The sequence below is a fragment of the Anopheles merus genome, chromosome X, assembly GCF_017562075.2.
Source record: "Anopheles merus strain MAF chromosome X, AmerM5.1, whole genome shotgun sequence".
NCBI lineage: Eukaryota > Metazoa > Arthropoda > Insecta > Diptera > Culicidae > Anopheles > Anopheles merus.
The window spans coordinates 21,618,755-21,630,018 of record NC_054081.1 but is presented as its reverse complement, the minus strand read 5'-3'; the positions used below and the strand labels follow the sequence as shown (position 1 = coordinate 21,630,018).

At 38.2% G+C, this 11,264-nt stretch overlaps 1 protein-coding gene across 1 annotated transcript in view; it reads left to right on the top strand.

Moving 5' to 3' along the window:
* Nucleotides 1-6,486: 6,486 nt before the first annotated feature.
* LOC121588256 (homeobox protein Hox-D9a) overlaps nt 6,487-11,264 on the top strand; it is a 149,775-nt gene continuing 144,997 nt past the window's right edge. The window contains exon 1 of the mRNA XM_041906026.1: nt 6,487-6,681. Within this exon, the coding sequence (XP_041761960.1) occupies nt 6,549-6,681 (133 nt within the window). The 5' untranslated portion in view covers nt 6,487-6,548. The remainder of the gene's footprint in view (nt 6,682-11,264) is intronic.

The window sequence follows — 11,264 nt, the reverse complement described above, 5'->3', positions numbered from 1 at the left end:
GACTATCTGCATCGAGAAATGCTACTTTGTGTCTTTTAGTCGATGCAGGAGCCCAGTGACTGGGACCTACTTCATGGACAGCACTGCAGTTAATCGACAGAATCATGCCAAGACCTGGGCGTTCTGCTTGACTCTAGTTTGAACTTTAAACAGCATATCGATGACGTTGTGGCCAGAGGAAAACAATTACATGGCGTTATCCGGACAACTAATGAATTCCGCAACCCCATGTGCATCAAAGCTGTCTACAACTGTATCGTTCGTTCGGTTCTGGAATATTCGTGCGTAGTCTGGAGCCCAACTACCGCTTCTTCAATTGCTCGACTTGAGGCGATTCAACGTAAGCTCACGAGATATGCCCTACGCCTACTTCCCTGGCAGGATCGCAATAATCTTCCTCCGTATGCTGCGCGGTGCCGTCTTCTAGACCTTGAACCTCTTTCGGTTAGAAGACGCAATGCACAGTGCTCTTTCAATCGCTGGATTGCTAAATGGCTCTATCGACTCATCGCCTTTGTTGCATCGAGTCGATATCTATGCACCATCCCGAACACTTAGGTCTAGAGAAACTCTACGGCTCGCTCAACCCCGTTTCAGTGCTGGTCGGTCTGACCCTATGTTCCGCATGTCGGCTGTCTTGAACACTGTCTCGGATTGCTTCGACTTCGACATCTCAACTCAGTGCTTCAAGGAACGTCTCCGGCTTTTGCCGTGGCCGCAGTGAATTGCGATGCAAATTTTGTTTTTGCTATGTATTTTTTTTCAATTGAACTGTTACACCTTAATTAGGCCATACGGCCCGTTGAAGATTAAATAAATAATAATAATAATAATATTCTCGCGGGCCGCATTCAGAATCGACTCAGGCCGCCAGTTTGACATACCTGGCCTAGACGATCAAGTGTCGAAAGTCCTCTTCGAAACAGTATCCATAGTACCCAAAAATCGAACATACCACAAAGCCTTTCTTATATTACTGATTGTTCAGTAATTGATATCGATTAAAAAGTGGCGAAAAAAGTATTTAAATGGGGTTTTTTTTATTGATGCGCAGGGTGGCAGTTCGTTCTGCTCATGTTTCATAAAGTTTTATACTGATGTGAACTGTATTTAGTCGAAACAAGTTTTATAATTTGGTATGCACTCACCTAAGCCGAATACGCACCTAAAATTTTATCGGGGTGTCTGTAAGCGGTTACCAAATCAACTTTTTGTTTATCACGCGGGCATCGCATTATGTTTTCTTTTGAGGCTCATACTGACTTACATGTCGTTTTGACAGAATAATTAGGTGCATTTTGAGTAATTTGTTTTACTGATGAATATCACTATTGATCAGTTATCACTATCAGTTAAACGACAAAACCATGTATCACTCAATAGCTTTCAGTAAAAAAACATGACTGCAGCAAACTTAGAAAATTTGTAGTGTATGATTCGTACACCATTCAACAAACACCCCCCCTCCGTCGACAAATTTGTTTATGGGGCCCCGTCTATCATAACGCCTAGGGCCTCGGAGAGGCTTGATCCGCCACTTGTTATATCTGCTCCCTAGGTGCTATAATCATAATTGCTAATTGCTTCTCAAAAGAATTTGCATGCAGCACGCAATTGGTCCATCGGCATCCTATCCCAGGTGATGGAAATAACCTTCTTTAAATGATCGATAGTATGCACTTTATGTTCACTCGGCTTGGCCAACATGTATGACCATACATAAAAGTCCAGTGAGTTGAGATGGGGGGAGCTGGGAGGCCACAAAGTCCTTCAGAGAAAATCAGTCAAATTGCCTCGACACCACGCTTGGACGATATTCATCGTGTGGGCCGGTGCATCGTCCTGTTGAAAGACGTAATGATCTTTCCCGTGAAGTTCCTGAAGTGCAACAACCTTCTCCAGAACCTTGGTTTTGTAGAACGCAGCATTCATTTTCACGGGTTTCTCTATGAATACCAGTGGGAGCTTCCCACGTTTGGATAAATCCCCCAAAACTATGCATCACTGAAACGGCGTTTTGGAATCTTGGGACGTTTATTAGGGATGGGGAGATGCTGGCCAACGTCGGTGACCACAACCGATCATTTTGGACATTGTGTGGCAGTTATAAGACGAAGAGTTTCTCGTCAGTGAACACGAACTCATGACCAACGTGCCGCGAAAGTTGATTACAGTTTGGTTATATCGAAAAATACTATAGCATTATTACAGGAACCATGTTGTATCGAATATTTATATCACAAAAAGTACATAGAGCTGTCAAATGAAAAGCACTATCATACTGCGAATATTTTTACACCAAGAATTCCGTGGCGATTCATTAATTTCCTGTGATTTCAACGAAACATGACAAAACCCTAAAAAAATAAGTAAATTAATTATAATGCATTTTACCTACGCTGACATACATTTAAACCATAAAATTCTTGAATTCATGTATTTCATAATTTCTTTAATCATTTTATCTAAAGAATGCCTATCATATGCTCAACTTTTGCATGGATCGAGTCCCTGATACTAAAGACTGTTTATCCTTTAAGACTATAAAGACTGTTTTATTTATATGGGTTTCCACTGGTATTCAAACGAATGATTCCTTTGACAGATATTAACTACTTACGGTTATTATGCCAGATAAGAAGAAACGAAGCTTTGGAATAAAATCATTGGAATAGTTTTGTATTTCTCGGATTGCATATCTTCGGATCTTTTAATTGAAATGAGACATTTATGTTAACCGGTGAGATACTGAATAAATCAGCAGGTATATGAATCAATACATAAGTAATTAATTCACATCAAGTGAAGTAAAATTTAATTGATACAACATGAACATCAATATGACGAACCCTAGTAATATATAATATTGGAGCACGTTAATATTGTTCAGTTATGTCCAGATAGGCATCAGCATTTCTATTGGACTTCATTTGTTTATTTATAGTTGAACAATGATCAAAAGCAGCTTAAGCGGTGTTATTTAGCTCAAAACGTGCTTCAATTTTTTGCACGTTCATTTCACACTTTTACCGACATTGATTACGAAACATAGACATAGATGAAATATGTTGCCTTAACTCTGTTATAGCGATCAATTTGTTTGCAACTGGTGTATAATACTAGTTGCATTGGAAATTGCAGCAACACATTTCATTTTAAAACATTCAAAAGTCAAAATATGACAAGTACCCTAAGGAAACGCACAACAAACAATTCGGGGTAAAACTAGGTTCTCGGGGCTAGTGATATTGTAAATATTGGAGCAACTTTTTTCGATATCGAAATTGTTTGAATTTGGTAAAAAAGTATAACCAGTTTTGCTGAAAACGATAAAAATGTGTATTTTAATGGTGTATATGTTAGTAATTTAAGATTACCAGGTGAAATATTTCAGTATTATTTTACGTTCAGTAGTACTTTTTTAAAGAATATATTAGGCATTTACATTCGATTGGATACATCAAACCGATGATTCTAGATATTCAGTTTCTTTAGAAACGTTTGACCTACGTGCAATGATGAAATAAATTGCGTTCGGGATTTCCTTTGGATTTCTGTATAATTTTCTGATTCATAGTGTCTCGTACTTACCATCATGGTCTTCTGAGTTAAAAGAAAACTGTCGTAATGAAGGGTACTTGTTGACCATGGTTGAGTCTCCTCAAAGATACGATCTTCTAGAGAGTTGGTTATTTGATAGATGTGGGAATTATTAGGATCCATCGTTGATTCAAGCTCATTACAAACATTGGGTAGAACATTGCTCTCTAGAACGCAGATGCTCGTGGTTCTGTCATATTTGATGTGTTGTTTGGCGGCAGCAGTACACCAAGCACAATTTCGATGACTTACAATATTATTGCTACCAAACTGTTGACGTACATATGAATGATAATCTAAACAAGAAAAAGTATTGATAGTCGACAGCACTGACAATGACTGTTGACTTGTCGTATCAACGCTATTGATTAAAAAGCAACTATCATGTTTCGTTTTGGTAATGTTATCCCAACAGTTGTACTTGTTATAAGACATCGATTCAACTTTGTTCGTAGATAAGATTCCTGAACAACGGTCTTTATTTTTTACAAATGTAAATGTCCATCCTGAGAGAAGGAGGTAATTTCCTGATCCATTGTAATCAATGGACTTTCCATCATCGTCATAGTTGTTTGAGAGCCTGTTTCAATATGGATTAGATGTGATAGATTGTGCTGCTGTTGTAACTATTTACGAGAAAGATCGAATTCCTTACCGTCTACTGATGAGCAGCTTTGAAATCGAACAATTTATTGTCACTCTTAGTATTGATACGATAGTACGATGCTTCAGCAAGGTACTCTATCACATTCTGTTGGTGGCGACATTATACATTTGGTACATGGTACAGGAGATTTATTGGCAATGACAAATCAGTACAGCAACAATAGTATAACATTTCTAAACACTAACAGAAAATAACTAACATGGCACGATTTCATCGAACTATAACATTATGCAGTAATTTAACAGGGGTTTAGAAATGCCCTGTATTAAACAAAACTGAAAAACCAACAAGCGAGGTAATTAACTGAAATATGATTATCAACTGCAAGATGTTTTTACAAAAGAATCATAAGGGAATCGTTCGTGATGCAATCACAGAAAGAACTAACAATCATGCACAAAATTAATATGCCTGGTGAGCGAACACTTGAGGGGACACAATAACGAGTACACCGTAAACTCCTCCTACAGCAATTTTACAGCCAATCAGTTACGAAAAATGCTTCAAGCTACGAAATGACGCACTAAAATGCATCATAGACTAAACCATGTGGGAAGATAAATATACAAATACAGTATGTAAATATAAATAAATAAATGGCTAAAAACATATGGATATGTTATTTAGTTGACGACGATAGAAATATATATTTTTATTGTATCTACACATATATATGTATACGTGTATATCAATGTATAAACATCAATATTGACTTCAGTATATATATATATTATATATATATATATATATATATATATATATATATATATATATATATATATAATATATATATATATATATATATATATATTATATATATATATATATATATATATCTATATATATATATATATATATATATATATATATATATATATATATATATATATATATATATATATATATATATATATATATATTGTGGTCAATATATATATATATATCAGTCAATATATATATATTATATATATATATATATATATATATATATATATATATATATATATATATACTGAAGTCAATATTGATGTTTATACATTGATATACACGTATACATATATATGTGTAGATACATGTATATAAAAATATATATTTCTATCGTCGTCAACTAAATAACATATCCATATGTTCTTAGCCATTTATTTATTTATATTTACATACTGTATTTGTATATTTATCTTCCCACATGGTTTAGTCTATGATGCATTTTAGTGCGTCATTTCGAAGCTTGAAGCATTTTTCGTACTGATTGGCTGTAAAATTGCTGTAGGAGGAGTTTACGGTGTACTCGTTATTGTGTCCCCTCAAGTGTTCGCTCACCAGGCATATTAATTTTGTGCATGATTGTTAGTTCTTTCTGTGATTGCATCACGAACGATTCCCTTATGATTCTTTTGTAAAAACATCTTGCAGTTGATAATCATATTTTCAGTTAATTACCTCGCTTGTTGGTTTTTCAGTTTTGTTTAATACAGGGCATTTCTAAACCCCTGTTAAATTACTGCATAATGTGTATAGTTCGATGAAATCGTGCCATGTTAGTTATTTTCTGTTAGTGTTTAGAAATGTTATACTATTGTTGCTGTACTGATTTTGTCATTGCCAATAAATCTCCTGTACCATGTACCAAATGTATAATGTCGCCACCAACAGAATGTGATAGAGTACCTTGCTGAAGCATCGTACTATCGTATCAATACTAAGAGTGACAATAAATTGTTCGATTTCAAAGCTGCTCATCAGTAGACGGTAAGGAATTCGATCTTTCTCGTAAATAGTTACAACAGCAGCACAATCTATCACATCTAATCCATATTGAAACAGGCTCTCAAACAACTATGACGATGATGGAAAGTCCATTGATTACAATGGATCAGGAAATTACCTCCTTCTCTCAGGATGGACATTTTACATTTGTAAAAAATAAAGACCGTTGTTCAGGAATCTTATCTACGAACAAAGTTGAATCGATGTCTTATAACAAGTACAACTGTTGGGATAACATTACCAAAACGAAACATGATAGTTGCTTTTTAATCAATAGCGTTGATACGACAAGTCAACAGTCATTGTCAGTGCTGTCGACTATCAATACTTTTTCTTGTTTAGATTATCATTCATATGTACGTCAACAGTTTGGTAGCAATAATATTGTAAGTCATCGAAATTGTGCTTGGTGTACTGCTGCCGCCAAACAACACATCAATATGACAGAACCACGAGCATCTGCGTTCTAGAGAGCAATGTTCTACCCAATGTTTGTAATGAGCTTGAATCAACGATGGATCCTAATAATTCCCACATCTATCAAATAACCAACTCTCTAGAAGATCGTATCTTTGAGGAGACTCAACCATGGTCAACAAGTACCCCTTCATTACGACAGTTTTCTTTTAACTCAGAAGACCATGATGGTAAGTACGAGACACTATGAATCAGAAAATTTTACAGAAATCCAAAGGAAATCCCGAACGCAATTTATTTCACCATTGCACGGAGGTCAAACGTTTCTATAGAAACTGAATATCTAGAATCATCGGTTTGATGTAACCAATCGAATGTAAATGCCTAATATATTCTTTAAAAAAGTACTACTGAACGTAAAATAATACTGTAATATTTCACCTGGTAATCTTAAATTACTAACATATACACCATTAAAATACACATTTTTATCGTTTTCAGCAAAACTGGTTATACTTTTTTACCAAATTCAAACAATTTCGATATCGAAAAAAGTTGCTCCAATATTTACAATATCACTAGCCCCGAAAACCTAGTTTTACCCCGAATTGTTTGTTGTTGCGTTTCCTTAGGGTACTTGTCATATTTTGACTTTTGAATGTTTTAAAATGAAATGTGTTGCTGCAATTTCCAATGCAACTAGTATTATACACCAGTTGCAAACAAATTTGATCGCTATAACAGAGTTAAGGCAACATATTTCATCTATGTCTATGTTTCGTAATCAATGTCGGTAAAAGTTTGAAAATGAACGTTTGAAAAAATTAAAGCACGTTTTGAGCTAATTAACACCATTTTCGAGCCCAAATCTACGATGTTAAGTTGTATTTGATCATTGCTCAACTATAAATAAACAAATGAATCCAATAGAAATGCTGATGCCTATCTGTACATAAGTATAAAATATTAACGTGCTCCAATTTAATTTATTGCTAGCTGATTTATCCGGATTCACATGGGATAAATTTAATGTCTCGTTTTAATTAATAATATACGAATGTATAATCCGAGGAGTACAAAAACATGGATTACAATGATTGTATCCCAAAGTTTCGATTTTTTTTATCGGTCGTAATAACCCTAGGTTATTAAGATCTGCTATGGCAATTAGCCGTTTGGATACCACAGAGTTTTTGGTTTATCACGGAACTTATTGGACCCTTATACCATATACAGTAGGTGACCGCTAACTGGATGTGTTTTAGTGGAGTTTTTTTTAACTGGAAGTTCGCTATCTGGAGTGTTTCTCAGTTAAAAACACATAAATTTCAAAAGATGAAATATCCGGAATCTTGCGAAGCAAAAATCATAGTAAATGTGCATTTTTCTCACAAATTTTAACTCTCAGATAGCGGTCACTACCCTACGGACAAAGAGCGGGTAATTTTTATCATGGTGTGCGTAAAAACCTAGAGTTAAGCCGATGGAAGATTTCCTAGCTTAAAAAAGGGGGCGGGAACGGGTACCACGGTTCTCTCCCGCTCCCATATAAAATACACGGTGCGCTCTCTCAATCCTTTCGTGTGCTTGTGTTTGTTTCTTTCGTGTTGCGCTGTGTGCGTTTCTTTCGTTCAGCGATCGCTTACACTCGCTGCGTATTTTTTTGTTATCTAAAGCTAAACAAAAAAAAAAACAAACACGCGTAGATCTTTTTTCATCACTTTATTGAAACATTTACATACTTTACACGATTTCACACATTTACATACACAATATCAAACTAAAATAACATTCATCGCTGCATCGACGCAAATGTTGAAGTGGCCGAATATCTGCGTAGATCCTTTTGTACACGTTGATTACTGTAAAAAAGGTACGAAATGAAGCTGCGCGATGTACATAACATGCATTACGAATCATTCGCGCAGTTTTATTTGAAGCTGCACAACACTTGAACACTTTACAAAATCATAACACCAATCGTCCAGGACTTAGGCTGACACACGAGCGGCCGCTCGCTGCCGATCCTTGAGCTGTACTGACGATTTCGTGTGGTAGCAAGAACGAGAGCACACAGGGGAACTTTCGGTACAGCAGTGCAAGCGAGACACCGACATCAGCACAGCGCTGCGAGCAGATCAAACTGAGCGAGCTGGCCGAAAATGAACGCACACATTTCCACATGTGTAACTGTATTAGTGCCAAAACTGTGTTGAAACCAAAACGCGCTCTCGCCTCCGTGTATTTCACACCGATTCTCCGCTTAACTCTAGGTTTTTACACACACCATGATAAAATATCCCGCTCGTTGTTTGTAGGGTAACTGTATAGGTACTCTCCGATATGTGCTTTAGCTGACCCAGTAAACCTGCTTTTACCCAACATAGAATTAGTTGACGATTAAGCATTATAGGTTGTAAATACAGGTATCTGAGTACACATTTTTTTACGTGTTTATTGGATTGACATTTAATAATCAAATAAAATAGTACAGAACATTATTTTTAACATAAAATAATAATTATGATAAATTGATAAAATTTTTTGCAAATAATTATATTATTGTTATCAAAAAAACACTTCTATTAACCTCTAAAACAAATCTGCTGCAGTAGAGCATCGTTGAATGCCGTTGAAAAGTGTCAGAGCACCGTTTATATTAAACCGTTAAAAAAACAGGAATTTGTGATTAAATATATAATTCAACTCATTATCAGTGTTTTTCGAGTATTTAGGCAAAGTCCCGATCGGCCCGAAAAAACGGCGATCCACCCCGCTGCGCAAAGCGACGGAAGATGTTATGGCGTTCTGAGAATTTTATCATGCCTTCCTTTTCTCTCCAACGGCAAATTTGTCAAGCAGCTCGTCGAGCTACCCGTTCCTGGCTCCGCCTCATTCCCCTCGCCTGAGCGAGCTGCCGAAGGTTTGGATGTGTTGGTGCATCAGACGGCCAATTGCTGTCAGCCGTCGTCCGTGCTTTTTCCCTCCATAACGCCATCTCTTTCTTGCGTGTGGTCAATGCTCGCGAGCTGTTGGGGCGCCTAAAAATGCCGTTAACAAACATTGCGGCGATGAAGTTGCATTTTCACAAATCAACCAAAAAATCGCAATGAGTTCAAACACTGCAATATAAAAATGACTAAGGAATCGCTAGTTTACGCAGGAGGGTTTGCTGTGCAACGCGCAGAATCCTAATCCGCATTAACACGTTCAGTCCGGCGATGATTTTCATGAGCTTACCGTTCCACCGGCATCTAGAACGCAAGCTGATTGTGGAACCGGTATACTGGAAAGTTCACTGGCAGTCCCTGGGGCCTGCCATCGTGCTGAACGTGTTAAGCAGTAAGCATAGCACTAAGATTTTGCTTTCGCCTGTTGTGGATTACATAGATATGCTAAGCATCCTGCGCATGGTTGTGAGTGTGCATGTGTATGCAAAACTGTCGCCGTATGTATGCTCTTCCGGAATGTTATGATCCATAGGTCAAAGAAAGGAAGGTGTTCATGAAAGGCGGAAAGACGAATTGAGGCCCCTGTAAATGGTAACTGATGACCGGAAGGAGGGGGTACTGGCACACAGCTGTTGGGAGATAGATTGAACATTATACTTAAATTGCAGGCGGATGGAGGGGGGGTGGCCATGGAACCCCAACGATCATCGGTCACAGGCCCTAAAATTGTTGCCGGCATGAGGGGGGGCTGGGGGTGGGGGGTGTGAGAGTGCAGATGGTTCTCCAGCCACGGGGCACCAACGACCATCTTTCCGGGGGCCCTTGTCGCTAATACTCTGTCCACTTGTAGACATACGACATACTACAGACTAGAAATCTTCGGCGACCGCCTAGTCCGCCTACCGTTAGGTCCACCGCTGGTTCATGACGGTGTTTTTTTTTTTTATCGTGGAGGTGCATCCTTCCCTCTGCCTGCAGCGTATGCATCGAGCAGCAGACAGTGTGGCAGTATGCAAGTTACCCGCTGGATAGGAGCGGTCGCGCGGCAACGCCATCATTCCGCACATCTGCATGCCCGTCTTGGGTTCTAACCGCGTATGAACCGTCCGCCGTAGCAAGAGGTGACTATCCGGCTACGTGGTACTCAAGTCCTGAAAAGGCCGGCATGATCGCGTTGGCTATTACGCCAATAATAATAATAATAATAATAATAATAATAATAAAAAGAACTTAGCATAGCAGTCCACACTCGGGTAAGAGTTTGTCTTGACTTTGTTGCTGCCGGGCTACCGCTGTGACGAGACAAATACACGGAATGCACTCGACCAAAACATGAACCTACCGATCCGAACCCATTCCAAGGCATTGCCGGTCAATCGGCGTCATGATAACTACTCCAAACCAACAAGCCACCAGATTCTGGACGGACAGGTGCAGCACCATACACGCACCGTAATAAACAAATCCAGAATCCTCTTTTGTATAGATTCAATTCAAAATGTTGTTTCCACTTGCGTCCGCTAGCTGAATTAGAAATAAATGTGCAACATATCACACGCACGATTGCTTAGATCATGTGTCTTTTTAATACCTCCAACAGCAGAGCCGATCGCAAAGATGCCAATGCCAATGGTTGTGTTGTCTCTCAGGTAGCGAGATCGAAAATGCATGGACTTTGTAGTCGCAGCGGATGAAAATGTACGCATCAGAATCAAATAGTTTTGGGGTTTCCAAACGCACGCACACACACAAACACACAAACATGCGCGCGCAAACTCACACACACACACACACACACACACGCACACATACATGAACGCGCGGACGCCAGCACGCACGCACTCACGCACGCACACACACAC